General features: G+C 36.8%; 1 protein-coding gene across 9 annotated transcripts in view; it reads right to left on the minus strand.

The window, feature by feature from the left end:
• Window positions 1-12,427, minus strand: part of FNDC3A (fibronectin type III domain containing 3A) — a 129,249-nt gene that overhangs the window by 87,621 nt on the left and 29,201 nt on the right. For 4 of the 9 annotated variants that reach the window (XM_067292000.1, XM_067291989.1, XM_067291993.1 and 1 more), the window contains exon 3: window positions 9,123-9,164. The exons of 2 other annotated variants lie outside the window; for them this stretch is intronic. In XM_067292000.1, the coding sequence (XP_067148101.1) occupies window positions 9,123-9,164 (42 nt within the window). Of the gene's footprint in view, window positions 1-4,521; window positions 4,594-5,983; window positions 6,214-6,981; window positions 7,020-9,122; window positions 9,165-12,427 lie in introns of those variants that run through there. 3 more of the 9 variants (XM_067292042.1, XM_067292019.1, XM_067292026.1) reach the window with 3 other exon arrangements.

Genomic DNA, 12,427 nt, shown 5'->3' on the forward strand with positions numbered 1-12,427 from the left:
AAAATAATGGGAACTTAAGACTTGCCCTAGAATCCTACATATGCATCTCAAACACAGCCAACTATAACAAAACTTAAGAAAATCTAAACATGTAATTTCTCAATGCTAACACGACTGTGACAACATATTTTTTCTCAAGTTCAAAATATGTTAAGTCACTGCTACTAAGAAATGGAGTATTAGGTCAACAACTAATTTTGTCATTTTCACTGTGACTGAAAATTGTTTCCTTTAAACAGATATTTAATGATGATCCACATGACCTCAGTGCAGTTCCTGATAAAAGGCAGTCTATATCAACCACATTATCAGCATCTCTTTCCTGGAGAGATTAGCATACAAATTGATGTGACTGCAGCTATACACTTATCCTAAAAAGTTCTTGCATGAATGAAACAAAATGACTGGCCAATATGACTAAAGCATGAAATACCTGAAACACCAGCTCCCAGCCAGAGTTTTAACAGTGAAATTTCATTACTTTTCAGTGGTATTTAATTCATTTTAAGAAAGGACATTTTAGATGATTAATCCTGATCAAATGAACATTTTAAACTTTTTTGGTGGTTCAATTAAATAGGCATGGGTTACAGAGAATTTTTATTTCTTAGTGCAATGGTAGCCACAAAATCCAGCCTAATACACAGAAAAGCTTTGCAGAAAGGAACAGTACTGATTAAAACCCTTTTTATTATGGAATATTTGACTTTTCTTTTCCTAATATTAAAAGCATTACTTTGCTGCTCAACCACGTTTCAAGGTACATAACTTGGATTGGCAAAGGCCAATTTTCCCAACAAGACTGAATTGTGCCATATATTAGAAAGCTCAGTAGGGTTTTGCTGAAATCCCTGTTTTAACTTAGCTGCTCAGGCCAAATAATATTAGAAATGCCCTCATGGCTGTATCAGTGGTCCAAATCGGTGGTCCACCTAGCCCAGTACTCTAACATAATAACTGGAAATACTATTTAGGGACAGCATGTGAACCTGACCACTTTTTGCAGTTCATCTCTCCACTGTTCATGGATCTGCTTAAACTCTTTGAACCTGCTCATACCGGTTGTCCCCACAGCCTAGGGCAGCAAGTTTCTGAAGCTCATCTTTCTTTTATCCATGTTAAACCAATCTCCTACTAGTTTTCAAGTGCTCCCTAGTTCTTGTATATGAGATTTGGCGGACAACAATTCTGAAGAAGTTTTCTCCATCTTCATTATTTTGTAAATTGTAAATCATATTTCGCCCCCTCCCTGCTCCTAGTCTCTGCAAACTTCAGTGGCAGTGTTTTTAGTCTCTTAAGACAACTGTGCCATCCCCTTGACTGCTTCAGCAGCACCTAAACCCACATCTACATTAGCAAATCAAGCAGCGCTCAGGAACGTTGCTGGGCTCTGAAAAACAATGACCGGTGATGATAAACTGTTACAGTGATCCTTAGCACAATTTTGCCTTGCATCAACAAGTATTCTCCCAAACAATTCTGAAAACTATGCCAAGGCCCATTTTTAACACACGTTTTGCACACAGATGCACATTCTGGACTGTAAGATAGCTTCCTAGAGCAGACTTTTTCCATGATAGCTAGCCTCAGTCTCTGGGAACATTCCTGAGCCCATTTAAATTGCTGATACATAAACACTGCCTGCCAGTAGGCTGAAGAAGCATTAAAATGTTTTGCCTTTTTGAAGGACTAGTTAAGGGACACCCTCTTTGAAGATCTATTCCAGATGTTAATCAACTTGAGTCAGTTTTATAAGAAAAATAGGCTTATAAAAATAATTCTACATAAAACAGTTTTTAAGATTTCTCTCCAAAGAATTCCGTATTAAAGTATAATTTTATTGCAGTTCAAGTCATAAGATCAAGTACTACAGAGATACCTAAAAAAAAAAAAGATTTTGACATACTATTAATTATAACAACAGATGTAACAATAATTTCATTTGAAGATCTCATATGTGATTTAGCTTCAGACTATCAGCATGAGCTAGGGATGAGAAAAAGTATTCTGATTTTGCATCTAAAGAGTGTAAGGCAGTAGTAGTGTTCAAAAAACAAAAAGCTTAATACTTCTTATTTTGTAAGTAAACTCAACTATCTGCAAGAGAATCTAGACAGTGTTTCCAGGTACTGAACCAAGTTGGGAGGTGAATGCTTTTTCAAGTCTTCATTTTATTTCTAACTCTGAAAAAATGAATTTGATAAAAAATGGCTGAAATTGGAAAAAAAATCAGAAGACTAAGGATACAAATAACAAAAAACAGAAGAGACACCTGTGCAAGACAGAGCTGCAGCCATCTCAAGTCAGAGGGCTGCTCCCCAAAAAAGGAAAGTTTCAGACCAAATGGTAATGCCAGAAAGACCCTGAAGAGGCTTTTATCATCCCAAAGTAAAGGCTACAGAAGCCAAAATAAGATTCCTATACACATATCTCTCCACCGATATGATTGCAGCAACGTCTTTCAAAGGCAGAATGGCAACAATGTAAAATACAGCTAATTCATGTCTTACAAATCCTTGTCTTTATGAATCCAGCATACTTTCTTAAACAGACTGTTTTCATCATGTCAGATGAAGATGCAGGTTAACATATTTCTTCACCGGAGCAAACGAGGGACAGAGTGGTGTTTAAGATATAGACCTAACTAATCCTGTTGTTTTCAAATGTTAGCTTGCACACTAATTAAATAAGGCCAAAAAGCCCATTAACTGCACTGAGATAACAACTAAAAATGACCCTTCACACAGTCAGTAAGATGCACACTTCTGCAAGCTACTAACGGAAGGACTGACATATTAGCAGAGTGCCAGGTTTCAAGGTAATTTCAGCTAGCTGAGAAGAAGGAAAGGCAGCATAAGACTGTGGCACCACAAGTGTGCATTTACATTACAAACTACGGGAGAAAGTTTTCCAAATGCCAAAAAAGTCACAAGAACATGATAAAGGATAGATGGGCTTGCACAATTAATGACTGTTCACTGCAGACACTACACGCCTGTCTTCACCAGCTGGTTAGTAAGCAAGATTGAAATAAAACCTATGGACTTTACCACAAAGCATCAATACCAAAGTTGGGTTAATCTCTGTCCTAGGCCCTAGCTGAGGTGAAAGGCTCACACAGTAGGGAAACAAAAGAGCTTAAGCCTAAATCACAAGTGGTGACAGTTTTAAGGGAATATCTTTCCATAGCAGAAACTGTAAATATAACTGGAGGTTAAAGATATTTCTATCCCTGAGGGGGAAATAAAAGGGAAGTCACACTTTCTAATAGGTAAAACCTGAAAGTTGTCATTCAGATTTAAAAAAAAAAAAAAGTTTCTTAGTTGTCTGCCAGGATTCACTCACTACCTAATAAGAGATGTTTCACGGCAAGTTTTCACACATTTTTGTTCTTTTGCTCCCCATTATATGCATGCAGAGGAAGTTCTCTGAACAGACCTCAAAGGCTAAAGAACGAGGCTCCCTCCCCAAACACACACACGTGTGTATGCACACATGCGTGTGATACAGCCTTGCTGTAAGGAAAACAAGTCAGAAACAGGGAAAAGAGCATCTCCAAAATATTCTCCTTCTTCTATCAACTATAAATACAGTTGATCTGTGAGGGAAAAGAGATTTTTTGGGGAAAAAACTATGCAAAAGATTACTGCTATTGTCTGATGCATCCAAAGGTAATATTTTGAACATACTGTTCAGAATCTAGAAGTTTAAATTTAAAGTAAAAAGTAAATGACTGCCTGGAAGTACAGTGAGGATTTTTAATGTAGGCACAACAGCAGTAAAATCCAGAATTAAGACAGTTGCTAACCTTCTCCCCCACCCTGCTGCATACAGGTATAAAGATCTACCTGATTTGCAGAAATATTTGCAGATCACAGGTTTGAACAAGGTTTATAAAGAAGAGACTAGTTTAAACTTACTACACAAGGATGATTCTTAGTATTGCTTAAACTGTGGTTTTACAATGTGTAATACCTGTATTTTTAAAGGGACAGGACTGAAATACAGTCCTAATTCTTCTGAGCCAACACAAACACCAAGAGATTCAGTTAAGATGTAGCCAAAATTTGTTTACAAATTTAGTATTCAAAGTGACATTTCCAAATCTTTAGTAGCAGGTAAACTACTCTCCCCAAATAAAAGCTTTTATACCTGAAAGATTCTGTATCTGTAAAAAAGTTATTAGCAATTGAATATACAACACTAATTAAAAAACATTTAGTTTTCCTAATACCTATGGGTTGATTTCTAACCAGTGAAGTCTTAGTTGAAAGAAATCAAAATTATCATTTTAGAGTTGGTGGGATACGAGCCAAACATTTTTATATTTTCATTAAAGAAAAACCCATAAGTGTCAAGCTTTTTATTTTAGACCTCTCCGAAATATATACGTTCTCAAACACATCTGTCAGCATCAAAGATTATCAGCCTTTTGAAGGGGAAAAAGGGGAAAAACAAAGTTAATTTTTTTTAATCCAGGCTAAAAACAAAACAAACCCCAAAATACATTACACTACATACATTGCATCACACGCGAAGTTGTGGGATAAGCGCACGTGAGCGCTGCTGCCGTGTTCTTTCCACAGGCTAGTGCTGTCCATCACCACGCAGACAAGAAAAGTAAAGGAACAGAGTTGAATTCCAGCGTAAAGAGATATTCAGAATACTTCCCCTTCCCCAGCCCCACTACCTACAAATGAAGGGCATAAGAACTGAATGAGTTACTTGATACCTTCTTCTAAAAGAAGTTAGTTATGCTTCATGAATTCACATATTATTCCAGAGTGAGTGAAATCTGAGAAAATTTTCCAAATGAATTAAAAGCCTCTGAAAATACATAGGAATGCTAATAGATCTATCACTAAATATATCATAATAAAACAATGCAAACCCTTAGCAGCAAAACAAACTCAGATTTTGGCATAGTTATTATTGAAAATGTGGGGAAGTTGGTAAGAAGGCAAGGAGAAAGTGGGGGGAAAAACCCCAAAGATATTACTTTAATTTTATCCATTGCAAAATCATATATAGTATGAAGAAGAGTATGTTATATTACAACTGTGGTTATGGCATATTTGAAAGAAATATATAATAATAAGGGACAGCTCCTGTACAACAGGAAGGATTATAAATTGGAACAAAATAGTACTACTGAAAAGCAAGGCTCTGGTTTTGTCCAATTCTACTGTACCCCAAAAGATAACATGTTTCTAAACAGACCTCTGAAACCATAATTTTAAAAAAGGATCAATCAATCGATTTCTATAAAAGCAGAAATAATACTCTTTTCTGAGGTGTTTTACTAGGAAGTAGAGACAAGAGCTTCAGGGTTGTGGGGTTGTTTCTTTTAAATGAAAACATCTGTATTTAGCATTATATTGGTATAGGAGCTGAATAAGTAGCAAACAATTGTCAAAAGAAAATGACAAATGATGGAAAGACTGCATACTAAAATCTTATCTCTGAATGCACTAGTAAGATTACAGCACTGTAAAAAAAGAAAGCAGGGGTTTGTCTAAAAATATTGCCAGTGAAATTAGCTCAGCAGTACTGATGAGAAGTATTTTTAGTCAAAAGGACAAAGGTAAATTCAATTTTCAATTTTAAACAATTCACAAAATCAGGAAAAAATTCTAGCTAACGATCTTGGTCATTCTGACTTCAAAAATTTTTAAAACACTCAACTAAACCTGTTTAGAGGGTGGTACAGCCAAGTCCTTTTTAAGATGTGTACTGTATTTTTAACAGCCTGTCTGTAATGAAATTAAAAGAGGAAAACTGGGTGTATTTCTGTATTTTAATCCTGAAAAGGGTGAAGATAACACAACCCACAACTTCTAGGCAAAGCCCCATTTGTGCTCTGTCATTCGGGTACGTATTCAGAACACTTACATTTCCCTCTGCGAATAGCTCAGTCAAGGTGATCGTTAGCAGCATGCTTAATCTAGTAACCCGTTGCAAAAGCCTGAGCACTTTCACTTACTGTTGCTCGCATCCTTCTATTTCTCTCATTCAACTGGTGCTACCCACAATGACAAGAGACGAAGGAAGATGCAAGAGCCACCACGCCGGACGCTCCAATCGGCTCCATTCACTAAAGACCGAGGCAATCATCGCAGACGTGCTGGGCACCGGCCCCCCTTCATTTCACAGGGCACCTGAACCAAAACGTCATACCAGAGTAGCCCACTTTATCTTCCTCTGGAGCTGTGCCTCCATAAAGCATGTGGAGGGAGGATGCGAAAGGTAGGGTCAATTATTGATATAGTCAGCAATACCTACCTCAAGCCTTCCTTCCTATCAAATTAGCCAATGTACAGCGAGCTTCCTGCTGTACACCACTGTATCATGTCACCATAGCAACTAAATCAACAAATAGCTACTGCCGCATCTGCTTCAGGACCATCTAACATCAGTCAACAGAAGGTTCAGATTTAAGAGAACAAAGCTTCCAAATATATTCCACTTTATAACTGTGTTTTTAATTTAGCCTCCTGATTCCCATATAGGCTACATGAGCTGGGAATGAACCAACTTCTGACTTTACACTTGAAGATACGATGCAACTCATGACTTGAGATTGCAAGCAAGTCAGAAGGGAGGGGGGAAACCACACACTGCATTACAGAATAAAAAATACAGTCACCAAATGGATATATATTTTATTATACTTATTCTTAAATACTTTGTACTGTGCATTTTTCAGGAACATTAGGAGACGTGAAAAGAAAAAAGTACATTCCCCAAAATATAGTGCTTTACAGATCATTATTTACATACATCTGCCTTAACTAAGACCATAATCAGAAAGATTTATTAGATATTTGTATTTAAGACATTTCAGCTGGTTGACTACGATGGTTTCCCTCTATTACTTTCCACTGAAGAACTGAACTGAAATCACCCAGTATTAGTTTTTGGCAAGCTCACATCTACCGTCGTTAACCCAATGGTAACTGGGGTCCATTGGCGCACTCTCACCTGCAAAAAGCCCGCTGTGTGGAGAGGCACAATCATCCCTCTCTTCCCAGGGGAAGGGACTTCAAATACCACATATGCAGCAGTCTGGCTCAAGTCTTAACCCAGAGGCAGACAATATATGAAACAAGTCTTCATAACAACTTGATAACTGGAATGTGACATTAGATTACTGGTTAAATATTGCCTGAGGTATAGAAAACTTTAGAAGTATTTTGACAGTAATGTCTTCAAAAGTAGTAAGTATATAATGTAAGCGTATGCACACATACACACTTTTATGTAAAGTGACTCAAATCTACAGTCCAATTACCAAAAAAACCCCAAAAGTAGTTTTCTGCTCATGTATGTTCAAATGTTAGGAATATAACTTGCACAGCATGGAATTCTTTACCAAGTAAACATTTGCTAGGCTCAAGGTATTAGCTAACCAGAACCATTTTATTGTCTAGAATATTCATCTTTAGGATTCAAAGGGGCTACTTTTCCATCAGTGTACACAGTGCTTTGTTTCAGTCAAAATCACTATGCTTAACTTGGCTCTACAAAGCACAGTCCAGTGAACAGGGAAAATTGGATCCTAATTCTATTGCAGCTCTGCCACTGACTTACTGGGATTTGTAGGTTTGTCACCTCTTCTATGCCATAGTTCTCCCATTTGTAGGACTAGGACAGTGGTATTTGTGGCTTCTTAAAGGCTACTGATGAAAGAACATCGTAAGACTTCAGTGCTGTTATTCATTAGTAGCGCAGGAGCTGCCAGATGGAACCACATCCGTGGTCCATCTAAGGTGATGCCAGTCATGAACATAACAGTCATTTTTTCATTGATTTTTGTGTTCAAAATATGCTGTCCATATCATAATGATACTAATGAGCCTATAAACCAGTCCTTCCCAGAATCAAAAGTACTAACATTTTAAAAACTAGTTAAATGGACAAATGCAAAAGAAGTATGTAATAGGTATTACAGACCATGTAAGAACATAAAACAGGAAGAAAGCAACTGGCAAATCAGTAATAAAAAATGAACTAAAATGACTTTAGTGTTTGACAATTTAAAACAATTTAATAATTTCATGCTTGTGAAAAATGTAATTTGCAACTAACCCTTTCTTAAAGGCATCTTTCAAAGATCGATATAGGAAAATCTTATCAGATTTCCTAAATACTTCCTCCCTTGCCATCTATTATGCTGAACAACCTATAAAAGGTTCTAAAAACTAAGTTGAGCTCTTGTACTACTTCATAGTGCTTCATGGCAGACTAAGCACACAACATTGCTGTGGTATCTATATGGAAAAGTAATATTAGTAGTTTTTCTTTTTTTGTCTTAAGTTCTCTTCTGCTTTTAGTATGGCTGATAGAAGAAAGCACGCTTCTCATCCTCATTTACAGGCATCCTAGACATTGATCTTTGTCCAATTAACACGATGCAATGCTCTTAACACTAAAATTGTAATATGTTACATTTCTCACCAAATTTATTTGAGCAAATTCCAATTTATAAGTGTCATACAATCACACAATTCTCTATTCTAACATCTGTTAATACTGACTGATAACCTAACTCCTTCATATATGAAGATAACGAAGATCAGAGGAGATCGTCTGGGTACTAAAGACTATTAACAAAGCTTGATTTCAGGACTAAGGAGGAATATTTTGTTTTTTAAACATAGACATTATCTCAGCTTGGACACTTTGGCTGATTCAGATAATCGCAGCATGTCCCAAAGAACGTGAGAGAAACTTTTCAGTGACAATCTTCTAAAGCCTATGTGTATTTTCAGGGGTGAGAGCAAGCAACTCACATTGTGCCATTTTTCTAAAATACAGCTGATGGAGATAATAAAAATGAGCAAACATTTCATCTTTAACACTGTTACAAGACACTGTCAGCACTACCGTAAGGACTCAAGAGGCAGAATATCCCTAGAAGCAACTAGAAAGAGGAAGAGGTTGGAAAGATGACTAGACTGTTCAGTGGCGATGAGATTTGAAAAACAGAAGATTTCAGTAAGTTTTCACTGCTTTTTGTTGTAAGACGTGTTGGAAAGATCTGAGAATTGGAGGTCACTTATCAGACAAATCTAGAGTGATTTTATTTACAAAATTTTTTTTTTTTAAATAAAGATTCTTACTGTACTCATTAGATGTCCTCTCTGTTGTGTCCCCCCCAGGCCCTGGAAGAAAAAGGGGTAATATCAGAAAGCTGATCACAGGTTGAAGAAATAGATGAAGAGCAGGAGATGTGTTTTGTAAAAATAAGTTTTCTGAGCAGAACTACCTTAGGATAAATGTTAAAATTTGCATCTAATGTGACTGATAGAGATGTTCAGGACTTCTCATTAGTATCTAACAGTGTCAGTGTATGTTCCATAAGTGTCTGTGCACCATTTGTTATTACTGAGAAATATTTACATTTTTAATCTACTTATTGTTTCTGCTTTATCTCTTTGCTTTTGCATTTTGCAATTCTTACAGCTTGGCTAAGCGGTCTTGATTTCTCTCATCTACAGCAAGCTCAATTTGTTTCATTAGCATTGAAACAGTCTGTGGTTAGTAGATAGTGTACAGAAGACTTGCTATTTAGAATAGTCCCACTAGAGTATCTTTAAAATCATAAAGCATAAACATAAGGCTAACAGAAGGGTTTCCATGTTTCAAAGAATCTGAATAGAACAGAAACATTTGTGCTTCAAAGTTTTAAGCTAATCCTTGTTTACTAAGGATTATAAGGAAACAATGTTAGGAGCTGTCCCTGAACTTTGAAACTCTGAATCATCTGGTCCTGGTCATTGGTTAGAAACATCAATCTCTATAAATAAAAACTGCAAGACTAACCAGATTATTCTCATTTCATGAAGGTTTGCTGTTTGAAGTCCACATGACTAGCTTTACACTGCTAAGCAAAACTGAGCGAGGGATAGAAAGCATAACACACAGCAAAGTGGTGAGGGCCAAGCTTGCAGCTCAGACTTTTTAAGGGCTAGCCTCCTAATAAGCAGGCTTAGGTACAGTGCTAATTTGCACCAGTCCAAAACAGAAATTGGGGAATAAGCTTTCATCTAAGTTGTATCTAGATGCATTAAAAGGTAGAAGACTGTCAACTTAATTTTGGAAAGCAGTAAGTAATTTAACAAAGGCTGTTGTCTGAATTGAAGATGCTTGTGTCCATGACAATTCCCCCTCCCAAAAAAGTTGAGTGCTTAAGACGCTACAAATATTTATGTACACACTTAAATGTTCAGAGAATCAACAACTTAAATTTTCTAATACTGCTGTAGAAATGAAGTGCTATGCATTGTTCAAAAAACTCAGGCACTTTGCAGATTTTTAACCTGATTCACAACAATTTTTTAAATATCATATTTAAAATGAAAGCTTTTCTCTTCCTGTAAATGATCCCATCTTGTTCACAACTCTTACAGAATCAAAATACCCTTGCAATTATTTTAACTGAGCATCAATCTAAAAGACTTTTTCAGCTGTACTTCAACTGTATGTATTCTGAAATTTCAGCCCTTTGACTGCAGCCTGTACCAGCAGTTGCCAGTAGAGTACTGTATGTTGAGTAAGTATTATTCAATGTTCCACTATGCTAGAAACACTTCTGAAGACTGCCTCCCTCCAGTCTCTCTGAATCAGTCTTAAAGATCCTAATGCTGAAAAGAGATGAAGAATTAGTGCTGGTTAGCACTACTTTGAAACAAGCTAAGCAGTTGCGTCATCTTTATAGAGCCTGTCATTAATATTTTGCCTCTGTACAATACCTAATAATAAAAAGAAATTCCACAATGAATCTTACAAACATTATGAGAGCTAACTGAGATGAAGAAGCTGAGGCAGACAGCTACCTGATTTGCTAATGACAATGAGAGTCAATGGCATTCCTAAGAATTGAACTTAAGCCTGAGCATTCCAACTTTTTTACTTAAAAGAATTTCCTTGTCTATGAACATATCTGAAAAAGCATGCAACCAGTTTGGCATCCACTGAGAAACAATATACAATGTTATAAAGCAGTCATGATCAACCTGTGACCTAACAGCTGAATACCTTATTTCAGAGAGGTCAGAGCTACAATTGATACTCCATTTCTGTGGGCTGAGACAGAGCCATTTCAGCGCTCATCCTGCTTTCCTTCAACCTTCCAAGGCACAAAAAAGGAGAACCCAGAGAGCAGGACAGACACTTGGTTTATTTCTCTCCTCTATAAACAGGAAGTTACCAAAACAGCAGGTCACTCATGGAGATCCTCACCAAGTGCGCAGCAGTTGAGTTCATTCTGGCTGTGCAGCATTCTGTAATTTATATTGGAATTACTTCTAGGGCTGAAATAATAGGCGGGTGAGAAAGTACAACTTTCTCCTTTTCTCCCTATCTTGAAAAAAGATAATTTATTCTAAAAATCAGAATTCAGCTCAACAACTCAATTTTTATTTGTATTAAAGTATAAATACCCTTTAAAAATAATCACTCTGCAATGAAATTATGGCAATCGATAGAAAAATTCAAGTAGAATCAAACTGAATTTGGACATTCAGCTTCTAAAGAGTTTACAAGATTTACAAGCCACTAGTTTAGGAAGTAGATGGACTAGAAGACAACAGTTTTGTATTTAACATTACTTATGACAGCTTAGATTTCTCTTCTCTGATACAGTAATAAGTCAGGGACTCATTTAAGACTCTTGAGTATGTTTTTCTAACATTTCTACCTTAAACAAGTGCAAAAGGAAGTGTCAAAGGGAGAACTGTATTCTGAATTTATTCAAAGTAGCATTTCAGAAGAGGATTTAGCATGCTAGAGGTTTCAACAGTGCTTCTAAAATATCCTTTCCTTAGATGTTCTCTCCACACATGCAACTTTATGTGGAGCCGAGTTTCACTGTATATCAAAGCACAGTGCGACACCATGAAATGGAGCTGGAAGAGAAGCGGAAGGCGCTTCCCTCAATTTGATCAGGTTGGGGGAAGGTGACATCACTACCGGAGCAAGGGCTCCAAGGGAGATGTTTACCCTTCCCCCATCCTTTCCCCGATATCTTCTCCTCCCTTTTCAAAAGGAAAGGGAGAGAAAGTACGAGGCAAGGATCATTTCTGCTGGTGTCTAAAGCCGAATCTACTTCTTCCAGAAGAATGTCACTCTGGGTGCTCTATAAAATGTTTTAATTCTGGAACATGCAGAGGGTTAGATGGACTTTGGCCAGTTAGAAACTGAGAAACCTCTAATCATCAGGAAAAGCAGGCTTCAACTAGCAAGGGATGCAGTTCAGGATTACTTGTTTACAAAAATGTATAATTCCCATGTATTTTAAGAGTAAAGATTTTGTAGTTAAGATACACCTTTGCAAGGCAGTCCTCACTCCTTTGTCATAATTTACAAAGAACTTACAACTGCTGACTTCCGAGGAGTTGTGCGCAAGCAGTAAGGGTGATTTTGT

Source organism: Apteryx mantelli, chromosome 1 (genome assembly GCF_036417845.1).
Source record: "Apteryx mantelli isolate bAptMan1 chromosome 1, bAptMan1.hap1, whole genome shotgun sequence".
Classification (NCBI taxonomy): domain Eukaryota; kingdom Metazoa; phylum Chordata; class Aves; order Apterygiformes; family Apterygidae; genus Apteryx; species Apteryx mantelli.